The sequence below is a fragment of the Asparagus officinalis genome, chromosome 4 (assembly GCF_001876935.1).
Source record: "Asparagus officinalis chromosome 4, Aspof.V1, whole genome shotgun sequence".
NCBI lineage: Eukaryota > Viridiplantae > Streptophyta > Magnoliopsida > Asparagales > Asparagaceae > Asparagus > Asparagus officinalis.
Genome location: NC_033797.1, coordinates 144353722 through 144369673, shown reverse-complemented (window position 1 = coordinate 144369673; position 15952 = coordinate 144353722). Strand labels below are relative to the sequence as shown.

The following is a 15952-nucleotide window of genomic DNA, read 5'->3' as shown; positions in this document are numbered from 1 at the left end:
CCCTCTAACCATCACTGAATGTAACAGATCACCTCTTCATAAGGATGTGGGGAGTGGGTTTTTGGTGGGTGGGGTGGGGTGTTGTTCTAATAGCATCTGCACTAGAGGATTGTTGAGCGTGAATGGAGATCAAATGCTATGCTTTGGGAGGCTTTGTGATGGTTGCCATGGTTGTGCTTACAAAGAGCAGGCTTTAGAGATAAAGGTTTGCATCCCTGGGATATTTGCTGCTTGTGGCTACAGTGCTTGCATCTTTCTGATTGCCGTTGAGCCTTCCAATCGTAGCGAGGAGGTGCCAGCTGCATTGAGAGACCAGGCACGTCTATCTGCATACCAACTGTGGGTGAGAGGTCATTCATGCTTTGATCTTGACACTGTCATTATTTGGCACATCATGATCAACTTGCGTAAAGAGATTTGAGTGCAAGACTTCAGTCGTCCCCCATGAAGCGCAGCAATCGCAACGGTGGACTCATCCACAACAAACAAACAGCATGCCTCCCCCCCAAATAGGATAACAATTCAAAATTTCGCCCGCTAACAATAGAGATGTGTATTGGTGGCAATATCCCTGGCAGTTACAGATTTTTCATATCAAGCTTTTGGTCACTCGTTAACCAACCAAATAAGAACACTCATTTGCCCTATCTTCATGTCTAAGAAACCAAGGTTAATCATGCAGCATCATTTCAACACTTTGATCATGAGAATTGTGTCCCTGAAGCAAATATTAAAACGGGAAGCATAGGATATTTTCACTGTTATGCATATTTAAGTTGAACAACACCTTAGCATCCTGAAGTTACGGGAAGCATAGGATATTTTCACTGTTATGCATATTTAAGTTGAACAACACCTTAGCATCCTGAAGTTTAGGCGAAGCACAAACAGATACTTGCAAACGCGAGGAACATACCCATACTTGAAACCTTATGAGACGCAAAATGGGCATCCTACAATAGATTTAAGTTCAAAAAGTTTTATGTGATGAAATCAGAAACTAACGCAGCAGGATCATAAGGGTGATGCCTTATTTCTTTCATTCCATAGTAAAAAGTTAGCAACAACTGGACACGAGAAAGCACAAAACGGATATTAAAGGCCTTTGGATGAACTGGAACAATGCTTATTCTTCTGGTTCCCCGCCAAGCTCAGCTCGCAAATTGTCATATGGATAGACTTTTGGGGCCTACAACAGAGGTGGAAGTCAGCAGAAAATACATAACGCTATATAAACCTACAAACACTATTTCCACAGGCTGTCATGAATTCAAAAGAATTTCAAATGCTTTTGACTTCACAAGATCTTTGCCAGACAGGAACGTTTTCCACAGTGAGTTAAATTTAGTCATTTTAAAGGCTCGGAGGAATCCAAACTAATTGTACTGGATCGAAAATAGATTTAAACAAAGCATGCAGAATATATATAAACAGGCAGCAATGACATCACGGTAATGATATATTGGCTAAAATAGAGGAACCTACAGATATTATCCTGTGGCAACTTAGATGCTATTGATAAGTTATATTCAGAAACATTGTTAGTAAAAATACTCTTGCTTCATCAATTTACAGGGAACAACGGAAAGACAGAGACTCTTCACAGATCTAATGTGACAAGCACAGGTAGCAGCCCTGTGATTTGAACTTACGGTATATTCTCTAAGCTAATATCATTGATCACAGATGTGAAGATTTCCATCCAATGAAATTTTAATATAATTCTAAATGATACCCATAACGTACACACTCCTTGTAGATAAAGTAACTACTTCAATGTAATTCCTTAATAATAATTGGTAAGATAATTGGCAATGTTACCTAAATAATACCAAATTTCAGGTTGTTAACGTCTTTACTGCTTGGACACTTGATAAAAACTTCAGGAAGCGCCCCAGACAACAGCAAATCAGCAGATTAAAACCGCAGCAACATACACCAACAGCAAGTATAAAATGGCAAATTTCACTAGAAATACATCAAGAAAAAGGGTCTACCCTGTCTTATTACTTTCAAATGTTTGTGAATTGTCAGATGGAAAACATAGATTTCATACCATTAACATATGACAAATATCTCTAACTTATAAGGAAAATTTGGTAAATATCAAAATATCATATTGAATACTAAAATAAATATCAAATCATTATATCCTTTTTGTTCGCGTCCTTTTCGTCCATGTTGAGTCACATATCAAGCATATTGTCCCCAACATTTTGTATCAACAAACAATCAATTCTTTCTGAAACATTGAAATGCAGCGTACAGTCATCGTTGGGGTGACATTCCGACTCCATACTAAAATCTCTCTTCCAAGTCGCCGTTTTCACTCTCTCCTATCAAATTGTTTCACAATTTCCTTATTAACGAAAGACAGCTCCTGATTACAAAACTTTACATATCTCATTGTTTAAAGATCAATAAAATTGTCATCAGTACTCTAAAATTAATTTTTAAACTACTGAAGCTGTTGGAAAGAAAATAAACAAACTTGTTTATGAGCCAAGACAGTTTGCCTCTGCATCATATAAAGGGTCTTTGTTAACTGGAAACTTGGTTACATCCCATTGCATAGTTCAACTACTTTTCTGAAATCCATTGGTATTAGTTTGCATTTAATAGTATTGTATTTGACATTAGTTTGTACACTAGCAATTGATGTTGTAACTTTTGATCAAATCCTCTGATATTTGACTTGATGATCATCATCACAAGTACACTACTGATTGCTTATTATATAGATGTGATTAGTAAATTAATCTCTTTGTTGTAATTTAACCTGCAACAAGGATTTATTTTCATGTAAGTTTTATTTTTGGTCTATTGTCCAACACATTGTAAACAAACTTCTTATGACTTCCATGATATGTGTGGAGGGTCCACTTTGCTTGATGCACCAGGAATTGGGTTCCATAATGAGCCCGTATATCTTGATCTTTGGGAAATTTTGTCTTTGCTCAAGAACAAATTTGTTTATTTTGTTGCCAAGAGCTTTGACACTCCAAAATTTAATTTTGGAGTACCAATGACAATTTTATTGATTCTTTAAAAAGCAAGATATGTGAAATTTTGTAATTAGAAACTGGCTTTCGTCAGTAAGGACATTAGAAAACAATTTGATACACAAGTGAGTGAAAACAGTGATATTGGAAGAGTGGTTTTCAAGGCTTGTGAGAGATTTTGAGAAGTAAAGTTGTGTAATTTATCAAGAGTTCAACATCAAAATTGGGACGAGTCAAAAATTTTGCAACTGACTTTACAAGTTCATTTCAAAAATTATGGCAAATAGAATCAAATCTGTTATGGGGTATCTTGTTAATGAAGCTCAGAGTGCTTTTGTGCAAGGTAGACAAATAGCAAGCAACATTTTGCTTGCTCATGAACTTGTCGAAAACTACAGCAGGAAGCATATTTCTCCCAAGGTCATGCTTAATATTGACATTAGAAAAGCATTTGCTACTATCAAGGTTGCCTAGGTACGGATACGGGTGCGGGACACGGCAAATTTGTAAAAAGTAGGGTACGGGGACACGGCTATACATATAAAATAATTCACTTTAGATCGATATTCCAAAAGTTAAAACTATATTTCTTGCATAGGAAATAGAATAGAAAACTATTTTTTACTTTAATTAAAAATTTAGAACTAATATTATTACCTAGATAATCAAATACAAGCATTAAAAGCCCAGACCTAACTAAGTGGGCTGCTTAAAGGACCGGCCCAACCATTTCAAAACATACAAGCATTAAAAGCCCAGACCTAACTAAGTGGGCTGCTTAAAGGACCGGCCCAACCATTTCAAAACCAAAAAAAAAGTAAAACAAAAACAAACGGGTCAAGAAAAACCCAAACCCAACTTATGATAACCCTAATTCTCGTCAAATATTCCCCGACGCCGCCACAAAAAAGTTTGCTGTCGAAACTCTGTTCCTCATCAAAGCTACCTCGTCCCCAACGCCTCTCGGATCTTCCCCGACGCCGTCGACGCTTCCCCGACCCTCGTCGACGCCTATCGGATCTTCCCCGACGCCGTCGAAGCTTCACCGACCCTCATTGATGCCTGTCAGATCTTCCCCGACCCTCGCAGACGCCTCTCGAAGCTTCTCTGACGCCGTCGAAGCTTCCCCAACCCTCGTCGACGCCTCTCGAAGCTTCCCTCCGTCATCGAGGCGCAGATTTCCTTCGTGAAATTTCAGGTTCGTATTTTTTTTCCCCTCACTCATGTAATCGCCGTGTCCCTGTCGTTTGGGTGCGGATCCGTACCCAAAACGTACCCGACACGGGTAGGGACCAAGAAAGTCGTGTCGGGGTAACATAGGCTACTATTAGTTGGAACTTTCTCAAAGATATGCTCATTGGTTTGGGATTTCCAATTGAGATGACAAACTGGATAATGGCTTGTATATCCTTCCCAGCTTGTATATCCTGCCCTAAATTTTCCATTTCGCTAAATGGCTCTCTACATGGATATTTCAAAGATGAAAGAGGCCTAAGATAGGGTGACCCTCTCTCCCCCTATTTGTTTATCCTGGGAATGGAGTACCTCTCAAGAAGTCTGAATTTGTTAAAAGATGATAGGCAATTCAAATTTCACCCAAAATATGGTAAATTGAAAATTACTCGCTTAATTTTTGCAGATGATCTCCTCTTATTTAGCAAGGGTGACATGTATTCTATGCAAAGGTTTTATCAATGCTTTAAGGACTTCAATGCAACTACTGGACTTGAAGCTAACCCTGAAAAAAGTTTCATATTCTATGGGGGGGTTGATGTATCTGTCAAAGCCTCCATAAACAGTTACTTGGGTTTCTCGGAGGGTACTATGCCTGTTAAATACCTTGGTGTTCCTCTTATATATAAAAGATTGTCATACATGGATTGCACTCCTCTATTCAATAGAATTACAGGTCAATTCCAGACTTGGATGAAGCACTGAACCCTGTCATATGCTGGAAGAGTGCAAATCATAAAAAGTGTTATTCTAGGTCTTCAAATATACTGGACATCCAGCTATATTCTCCCTGCTAAAGTTCTTCGGAAAATTGATGAATTATGTAGGAACTTTTTATGGGGAAAATCTAATCAAGTTCTCAAGGCTCTACTTGTTTCATGGGATAAAGTTTGTTTGAGGAGAAAGCAAGGAGGCTTCGGTATTTTTTTAGCTTCTATCTGAAACAATGCTTCAGCCCTGAGGAATCTCTGGAACATCCATGTCAATGTTGGGAACATGGTTAATGTTACAATATCTCTTGTATTTTGATGATAACAAATCATTGTTTATCTAACATATTTTACTGCAGATTTAAGATATACATCTCAAAGCAACAATCAAGATATTAAGGCTATATCAAAGACAAGATTTCAAAGATCAAAAAGATGAAGTTAATCAAGTCACTTCGCGCTTCAAGAAGAAAATATACTTTACAAGAGTGATGTAATTTTGTCTTTTCTTTTAGAATCTTTGTACAAGCCTTGATCACACACACAACACACTAATCACTTAGAAAATCATAGAAAATATTCTAAGTATAATCCTAAGTCTAATCAACGAATGAATAACATTTTAAACTATTGAAAATATGTATAACATAGTTTCTGGCCGACCAAAGAAATGTCTGGTCGACCAGATATAATAACCAGATACAGAGATTCAGAAATTTCTCTGTCTGGTCGACCAGATATGGACCTGGTCGACCAGAGGCTACAGACTTGGACAGAAAATTCCAAAATTTCTCTGTCTGGTCGACCAGGCCTCAATATGGTCGACCAGACAGTGCTTCCAACAGCTATATTTTTCAAATATCATGAACGTTTTGTGAACGTTTTTGGCAGTTATTTTTGAATATTTTTGAACGAAAATTATACCTATAAATAGGTGTTAAGTTCTGAAATTTTATCAATGAATTCCTATATATAAACTTGAGTTTTTCTTGACTTCTAAAGATCATTTTTGAAGAGAAAAACTGCATGAAAATTTCAGTTTTGTTCTTGATAAAAGTTCCATTACTCTAGAACAAAAACCATCCCTATAGCCTATTGTAAGTCACTCACATCTACACATCAAGGCTTATAGGAAGAGAAAGAGTTGTACCATTTTGTTTCAGTTTGATAATCTCTTGGAAGAAGAGATTGTTGTGGCATTGGCAATTGAAGATTGTCAAGGTTGTACGGTTTGCTTGCGGGTTGCAAGTGCTTGTGGTTTTGCAAGTGGAAATAGTGGAGAAATCTCAAGCGAGGCTTGGGGACTGGATGTAGGTCTGGAGGACCGAACCAGTATAAATCCTTGTGTTTGCGTATGCAATTTTCTGTGATTGTCTACATATTGGTTTGATCTTTCTTACTCTTTGTGATATTATTTTATTGAAATTTAAAGTTTCCGCATTAGATTTCATAAACACTATTCAACCCCCCTTCTAGTGTTTGAGTGCCATTGCAGCGATCCCACAGTCAACAAGGAGTATTTGTAGATTAAATGGATCTATGGTACTTACTTAAATCACAGAGATATTTGGTAAGTGCAAGCAAGAACTGGTGATTCATGAATGTGGAAACAGTTGTTAAAAGCCAGGGATAAAGCATTGGGTTTATGTGGTGGTGCTGATAATTTGAAACAACTCATATACTCTTGTTCAAATGATTCAAAAATTCAACTTTCTGCTCTGTATTCTGCTCTTTCCCCCGTATCAAACTGGGTGTCATGGCACGATACTAGATGGGAGAGGATGAATTATCCTAAGCACTCCTTTGTATGTTGGTTAGTTGTGCAAAACACGCTCCTCACTCAAGATAGAATGCTTAGGAGAGGGATTGTGAATAGCAATATTTGTTGTTTATGTTCTTGTGCAGGTTTGGAGAGCAGAAATAATCTGTTCTTCGAATGCAATTTCTCAAGGGAGGTTTGGAATAGTATTATGAATTGGCTACAATTTAAATGGAGGTCTTGTGACCGGAATCACATTCTGAACTGGTATAGCACCAGAATAAGGGCGAAGGGCTTCAAGCAGAAAATTAAGAGAATGGCACTAGCTTCAACAATTTATAACATCTGGTGCGAGCGCAATGCCAGGATCTTCAAACAAAAAAGCAGAAGAGTTAAACAACTAGTTAGAGGTATTAAAGTTGACATTATGTTCGTAGTCTTTAACAGTCCGTTGTCAAATGATAAGAAGGATTGGATTCTATCTTTGTAAATGTTTAGGTAGAGAGTTGGGGTAATTCCCCTTGTGATTACCTGTTATTTTTTGTTATCTCAAAGGACTGAGTATCTTGATGTGTAATTCTTTTCAAATTTGGTAAATGAATAAAATTCTTCATTGACCAAAAAAATTGACACAATTTAGAGAGTATTTAGTGGTAGTCGAAACCGGTTTCCTCTTTAATGACCCATTTCTTTAATTTGTTTTCCCATTTCCTACTATAACTATCTAATTGATTACCACTGAATCATGCCAATTAATTTGAAGGCTCGAATAAAAAATTACAACTCACACCGTATTTATTTGAAGGGTTGAGGTCAACCATTCACTACACCGCATTTGCTAATAGAATTATTTAAGGCTAAGGTCAGCATCATGTATAACTCAGGCCTAACCTAGTTCTTTGGTGTCATGTTAAAAATAGTAGAGGATCCTATTAATGTCAAAACATGTAAATCATGAAAATTCCATGCGGTCTTTTACATGTGTGGCTCTTAATGCTGCATTGTGAAGATTTCGGAAGTTAAGACTACAAATAGCCTCACTCACAAATCATAACTCCAATTTATAGGAGCACTAAAAATGCATTAAAAGCTGAAGCAGCATCTTGTCTTCATTAAGGTCAAAGCAAGCATGTTAAGCGGTTAGGCCGCTTTCATCAAAGACACCCAAAGACGGGACTAAAAATGGTAAAAAAAATGGTTCAAAGTGGCCTAAAGTGGCCCAAGCACTAGGGTTGAGTGGTTTGACTGCTTTCTATTATCTTTCCATGTTAACACAATTTTTCCCCTTTATTCCTGAGAGAATTTTACTTGAAGTTATGAGAGAACTTGGAGCAATAATTAATCATGATGGTATTAAATAGGTATGTTTTATTCCCTTTGATAAGTAACATAAAGATATCAACTTGTTATTTGATATATACACCCACTACGTGTTAGTTTATAGTGTTACAATGTGCATATCACTTAACATATTGCGTGATCAAATCTAAGTATTGTTACACATCTATTTCTTACTTAAGATCTCAATAAATCATCACATGTGCATTTTTAGAAAAAAAAAAATTCTCCCTTTTGTCTTATAATATTCAGATTTTTTTCATACTTTTTCTTATGGTTTGATTTTTTACCTATTCAAAGTTTTGAAAACAAAAAAAATTGACTAACAGACTAACGGACATTTTTCCACAAAATCCACCGGCACAACACTTCACTCTACTTTCTGCAACCTTGATCTCCTATGCAAGATAGCTCCAAATAATAAGTTCAAAGATTTTTGCAATAATATTCCATCTAAGATTGATACAAGTCGCCGTGTGAGCACCTTTGATCGCGGAATTATCAAAAGTGGGTTGAGAAGAGGATGATAAAAACACAAGAACAATTCAGTATGTGACGAAGGAAAATACTCTCTAGATTATGATATGAAAAGATTACAATCCATCTCTCACGATCTCACTAGAATCGAGAACAAACTCTCAATTCTCTCTAAACCCTAATCTCTTGATTAGAATCTCTTTTTACATCTGATTGATTAGAAATCCTAAAACAATCCCTTATATAGGTGTAACGTGAATGGTAAAGTGGTAAATAACCAAGCCTAAACCCCATAGGAATTCATGCAAACAGAAACTCAAACGAACCAGGAATCCTTCGATGAGTTGACTCATGTGCAAGGTTTTAAATGTCGGTTATCGGGGATTTATCGGACGATCAAAATTCTTATCGGATAGCGGAAATCGGGGATATATCGGGGATAAGTAGTATTTATCGGAGTAATATACTAACAAATAATAAACAAACATAAGCTTGAAAAAAAAATATAATGTTAGTCAAAATGGAATAATAAACAAGCAAATAATAAGATAACATCAAGAATGAAGAACTATCTACGTATCTACACAATTATTGTTTAATCATGAGATTCATAAATTAATTTACTAAGTTGATATTTAGTAGTTATGAGCCATTATCAATATCCATAAACAAACATAACCTAATCACCAATCAACCAAGTTCCAAAAGCAACAAATAGTTCATAATTTGTAAATATTCAAAGAGCAAATCCAAAAAAATTAAAAGCTCCCAAATCCTACTTATCGGCCGACGCTATTGGATCAAATGACAAAGACATTGTTGATAAAACCGATATTTAGAGCCTACTTATCGGCCGATGAGTGCCCTTATCGCCGATAACTCGTCGATAAACCTCAAAAACGATAACCGATTAAAAATCCTACTTATCCTAGCGGAAAGCTCTCAAATCCGATAACTCGGTGATAATATCGGATTATCGGCCGATATTTAAAACCATGCTCATGTGCACATATGAGTCGACTCATGACACATGGGTCGACTCATACAGTGATGAGTCGACTGGTTAGAGACTTTTGACAAAACGGCTAAGTTTCATGAGTCAGACTTATGACAGGCATGAGTCGACTCAACTTGATGAGTCGACTCAACTTGATGAGTCGACTCAACTTGATGAGTCGACTCATAACTGTTATGAGTCGACTCACGGACTGAAAACTGGATGTTTCGATTCTTCGATTCACCGTCTCGTTCCACGCTTCAACCTGCGTTCCACTATGTTGTTTTACACATCTATTCTTAAGTTACCATGAGAATCATCTATCCTCAAGCTCCCATGAGGATAGCTAAGTTCCGAAAAAAAGATACACTGGGTCCCCCTCTAGGAACTTGAAGTCCCATTCAAGTTAGAAATTTAGCTGAGAAAACTCATGAGCTCCTCCATCCTTTCTGTACCACCTGACTTTGCTATGAACCTAATAACGACGTACAACTGAAAATGACTCTTTCGTTCCTCGCCTCATCGTAGTCGTCTTCACTCCAACATGCAACTCCTTTTCGATGGCTCGTCTTGAAGTCTAATGCACAACAAGACAAACTTCTTGCTTGCATTCACTAGCCTCTTCGTTCGCGTCACCGTCGCCAAGTTTGCCTCCCTCGGAAGAGACGCCGAACGAAATATAAACTTTTCACTATCCTTGGTGAATGTGTACTTCTGAGCCCGCCTTTCGTAGATCGCGTATCTATCCCACAAGTACGGATTGCCCAGTATAACTTGACAAACAACCAATGGAACGACGTCGCACGTGATCTCGTCAATATACAACTCGTGGAGCGCAAATCTGACAGTGCATTGATCAACTATACTTAGTCCCGTCTCCTTCTGAATCCACCCCAATGGATAGGGTTTCGGATGCTTGACTGTCTTCAGATCCAGCTTCTGAACCAATGCCTCGGATATCAAATTTTTTTCGTTGCCTGGATCAATAATGGCATCAACCAAACTGGTCTTCACTTGCAACTTTAGCACAAAGAGCTGCTCTCGGGGGGTCTTCGTCCTCTTTCGTGACCTGTTTCCCTGCCATAAGATTAAGACTACTGTTGGGCTCTGACATCCTAGGAACTTTCTTTGGACCCTGTGCTATCACGTATGTCTTTTTTTTCTTCTTCAACCCCTTTAGCTTCAGATGAGGATATTTCTCCTAGCATCGATCAACGATATGTCCTATCTTCTCGTAGTGACTACAAATCAGTTCCGCTCTCCCTGGATCACCCTTCTTCTCCTCTTTATGTTTGGAACCATTAGACTCACCTCGCGTCTATTTTGCATCTCCTTTTGCCTCGTTGCTCTTCTTTTGCTTGCCCTCGATGGTAATAGTTTTCACGCTTGCATCTGCAATAGACTCGACCATGAATAGCTTCATCTCCTTCCGGATATATTCGTTCAGACCCGTCATGTATTTCATGAAGATGGAATATTCGTCCGTCGTGACGTTTAGAACCATCGCCTGCTGCTGGAACTCTGTCGTATACTCTTAAACGGTCTGATTGAATCTTTAGCGTAAGTCGTACCACTTGTACCAACGCTCCTCAAGGAACACTACTGGATAGAACTGCTTTCTTAATAGCTCCTTGAACTTGTGCCACGACACCGTCTTCTTCTCCTGCTTGCAGTAGGATTTTCACCACATCAACGTGTGCCCTGAAAATTTTAAAATCGCGAACACAATCTTCTCCTTGGATGAATATCCATAGAGAGTGAAATACATCTCCATACGCTCGATCTAATCATCGAGCTTCTTCACATTTGACACTCTCATCATAAACAGAAATCTCCACCTTAAAATTAATTTTCAAGTTTTGATAGTAATTCTTACCCCCTTGATGTGGAGCAGTCTTAATAATCTCGGCCTCCTCATCAGAATCAGTTTTCTCACCCTCTCCATCGGACTCTTCGAGTTTCTTCTTACACTTCGAAGAACATTCCTCCTTTTTGTCATTTCCATTGATGAGACCTACGAGCTGATTGAGTGTAGAACCGATCGTCTCGATCTGCTTCTCCATTGCATCAAGTCTTGCTGAATTATCCTCTTCAGTCATCTTCTCATTCCTTAATTTTTGAACTCCTTTCAATAAAATAAGGATCTCGCCTAGCTTCTTGTATTACGATCGAATCAGAACCATACACAGGATGCCCCCTTCACAGGATCTGATCGCTCTGATATCAATTTGATATGAGTCGCCGTGTGAGCATCTTTGATCACAGAATTATCAAAGGTGAGTTAAGAAGAGGAGGATAAAAACACAAGAATAATTCAATATATGGTCAAAGAAAATACCCTCTAGATTATAATATAAAAAGATTACAATCCTTCTCTCACAATCTCACTAGAATCGAGAACAAACTCTCAATTCTCTCTAAACCCTAATCTCTCTTGATTAGAATCTCTCTTTTTACATCTGATTGATTAGACACCCTAAAATAATCCTTTATATAGGTATAACAACGTGGATGGTAAAGTGATAAATAACCAAGTCTAAACCCTACAGGAATTCGTGCAAACAGAAACCCAAACGAACAATGAATCCTTCGATGAGTCGACTCATGTGCACATATGAGTCGACTCATGACACATGGGTCGACTCATACAGTGATGAGTCGACTGATCAGAGACTTTTGATAAAACGACCGAGTTTTATGAGTTGACTTATGACAGCCATGAGTCGACTCAATCTGATGAGTCAACTCATGACTGTTATGAGTCGACTCACGAGCTGAAAACTGGATGCTTCGATTCTTCGATTCGTCGTCGCGTTCCACTGTGTTGTTTTACACATCTATTCTTAGGGCTGGGCATATTCGGTTCGGATCGGTTTTAAGCTCAATCCGTATCCAATCCGAATTTTTCGAATTCTCAAAACTCTCATCCAGATCCAGATTTTTTCCCTTCATCCGAATATTCGGTCCAACCGAAATTCGGATCGGTTCGGATCGGTTTCGGTTTTGGACCGAATTAATACTATTTCACAAAAATCTGCCCACACCTGAGATCATTGCCTATTAATTTCTGATGAAGTATCATTATTTGTCCATTTTGTCTACTTAACTTTCCCCCCCAAACAATGAAATGTGGAGCTTGTTTGAAGTAACACCATTGCCACAGCTAACAAAAAACCGAAATCAGTGAAATGAGCGCAAACCATATCAACAAGTACATATGGTTACGTAACATTCAAATATTAATTAACTATAATCAAAAGGTTATCTTTTATTTCTTGGAAAACAACTTAGCATGCCTCTAGTAGAATTTGAAAGCTTATATGAGGTTTCACCGATTTTAATGCAGGCATATACGCTAGCAGGCCCAATGAAAAAGGAACTATACAACAGTGTTGTAAATAGCGGCCAATAGCGGGGCTATAGTGGCGCGAATAGCGGTCGCGGCCCTTTAGCGCTACGCGTAGGGGTTTCGCGGCTGGCTTAAGCGGAAAAATCCTCTATTCATTCGAATAGCGCGTAAAAGCGGATTTTAGTGGGTTAAAAGCTGGTTTTCGCGGTTAAAAGCGGATTTTCGCAGTTAAAAGCGGATTTTCGCGGTTAAAAGCGGATTTTTGTGGGTTTTCGCGGTTAAAAGCGGATTTTCGCAGTTAAAAGCGGATTTTCGCGGTTAAAAGCGGATTTTTGTTGTTAAAAGCGGCTAAACCCGCTATCACACATATTATGATGCTATATTTCTTGAATTTCTTCATAGTTTCATTCATACAACAAGCTTATTAATTGTTATTTATTGATAATACAAGAAATTTACAACTAATTGAATTTTTAGATTTTTTATGAATTTTCTTATTATTTAGGATATTTAAATATATTTAAATTTGACCGTTATTTGACTGTGCGCTATTTGCCGCGATTTCGCCGCAATAGCCCGATATAACCTTAGCGGTACCTCACCGCGACGCGCCGCGATCCGCTATCAGCAACCTTGCTATACAATATAAACATGTATGTAAACATAATCAAATTACCGAGCAATTATATAGCTTAATGTTCAAGTGATGACTCACTAATAAGAAAGCTATTCCATCCGACTTCGTCCGAACCAAAAGTCCTTTCCATTTTGACCGAATTCCAAACGACGAAGTCCTTCCCATTTTGAGCAATATGAATATCCGACAAAGAACGAATTAGAAAATTCGGTTCGGTTTTTTTTTGGGTGGTTCAGGGGTTCAAACCGGATCCAAACCGGTTTAATTCGGTTCGGGCGGTTTAGAGTCTTCTTTTCATCCATTTAATCCGGTTCGGTTAACCGGCCCGCTTTTTCGGACGGTTTTTTCAGTTAAACCGGTTTTTTTCGGTTTTTGCTCACCCCTATCTATTCTCAAGTTACCATGAGAATCATCTATCATCAAGCTCCTATGATGATCGCTAAGTTCCGAAAAGAAGATACACCCGTATCAAAGATTGAATAGTAGCATGGTCATTTGCCAAGGCACCTTTAGACTAAACATAATCGACCAAAAATAATAGATAACTCTGAATAATGCACTATGGTAGATGGAAAAACCATTTCTATAAGGTTTTTTTCGTTTACTAAGGAACAATACAACAAATCAATAAAGAAAAGACTCTGATTTAAGGTATGGTACCTCAATATAGGTGCAAACTGTTCGGTACAAAACCCAAGAAACATCATCTCTACATCAAGAACAAAAAATTTATTCAAATATTTGGGACCAGCTTACATACACAGAACCTTTATTCTAGAAATTTTGAATCGACTAACATAGTTATATAAATTTGTTACTCTTTAGCTCTTCTAATCCCACTTCTACAATCACCATTGTGAGACTACAAAGTCCATATCCTTGTTTGCTCCTTTAGTACACATTAGATTGGATAGATACCTTGTTCTAGCAGCAGCTTCTTTGACTAATGTGTACTAGGAAAGATTGGATCAACTAACATAGATACCTTGTTATAGCAGCAGCAGCTTCTGAGGTCATATTTGAATAAGTCAAAGAAGCTGAGGTCATATTTCATATCTCCAATTGTACCAACTTATTCAAATATGACCTCAGAAGGCCTCCTAGGAAAGATTTCTATTGTATATTTCTAAACGATCTCAACCACTGGTTCTCTTCTTCCTCACTTAAGTCAAACTACCCTCTTCCAATATGATCTTTTTTTACCCTTACTTAACAAATAGCCTCTCATCCATCCCAAAGTATAAAATTTAGCTAAAAAGTCATTTTCAGAATAGTTGCTTCTTACTTTTTCCTATCTCCATTCAGCTAGTAACATGCCATTCTATAGAATATTTCTTTGATTACATTGGTCTTTAGTGATAAAAAAGCTACAAAAGCATCCTCCCTTTACTCAACAAATGACTTCCTCTACAGATCATATATCATCATGAGTAACTGATCCAAGGTAAGCTGCAAGCAAATGATTGCTTCATGAAACATCGCCCACAAACACAAGTTACACAACAAACAATAACTACAACAAAGCATTTATCCTAATTTATTGCGGTATGCTACATGAAGCATATTCTCTCTTCATTTCTATTATGGGTCTTCTTCTCGATTAAGTACCCTAGCTGGTCCATTTAGTAGCTTTCGTTGTACATGACCAAACCATCTCAATCAATTTCTCCCTAATATTATCCTCAATAGGAGCAACCACTGATCTTCTACGAACGCACTCAATCTGCTACACTCATTTTTTGCATATGTTTACTTCAATTTCATAAGTGTCATATGGTCGCATAAGACAACCATATAACTCCAGAAGCACTCCACAGTCATCTCATTTGACACTTTCACGCTTTCAACATACAGACCAAAAGGCTTCCTCATTCACCATTTTTGGTTTCATCTAGCTCAATATCCTTAAGGAAAAAGACTAAAGTATAAACAGATTGATCCAAACCAATAAACTAATAAAGATCGCTACTTTCAATCTAGAAAAAGAGAAAGGAGGATATAAGAGGAGACTCACAACGGGAATCCTTGATGCCTTGTCATTCCAAACAGCAAGCAGACCTAGACCAGCAAAGAAACTCAATCCTCCGCAAAGCCAACCCAGTGCTTCATACTGAACAACACAATTCCAAGCTAAGACATTCTTTTTCCAACCAAACAAACAAATCAATAATAAAAACCCCCACAAAGATTTCACCTTTCCGATCGTAGGAGCGAGCCGATCGACACAGGGTTCAGGGAACGGTGTTCCATTGTCCCAAACAAGCTCATCGTTCACTGGGAGCTACAAAGATTAAAGAAAAAAAATTGAAAACCCTAGAAATGAGAAACCCTAGAAATTTATTGGGCAAAGGGAAAGTTACGGGCTTGTCGGGGACTAGGTGGTGGCCGACGGGCAGGCCCATGCCGGCGCGGGTACGGAGGAGGGAGGAGGCGGCGGATCGGGTTACTAA

General features: G+C 38.0%; 1 protein-coding gene across 1 annotated transcript in view; it reads right to left on the bottom strand.

The window, feature by feature from the left end:
- The window catches only part of LOC109839641 (NADH dehydrogenase [ubiquinone] 1 beta subcomplex subunit 8, mitochondrial), a 15302-nt gene continuing 169 nt past the window's right edge, over positions 820 to 15952 (bottom strand). Inside the window, exons 1-4 of the mRNA XM_020408145.1 lie at positions 15863 to 15952; positions 15697 to 15783; positions 15517 to 15612; positions 820 to 1189 (exon numbers count right to left, since the gene is read on the bottom strand). The exon at positions 15863 to 15952 is cut by the window's right edge and continues 169 nt beyond it. Of these exons, the coding sequence (XP_020263734.1) occupies positions 1127 to 1189; positions 15517 to 15612; positions 15697 to 15783; positions 15863 to 15952 (336 nt within the window). The 3' untranslated portion in view covers positions 820 to 1126. The remainder of the gene's footprint in view (positions 1190 to 15516; positions 15613 to 15696; positions 15784 to 15862) is intronic.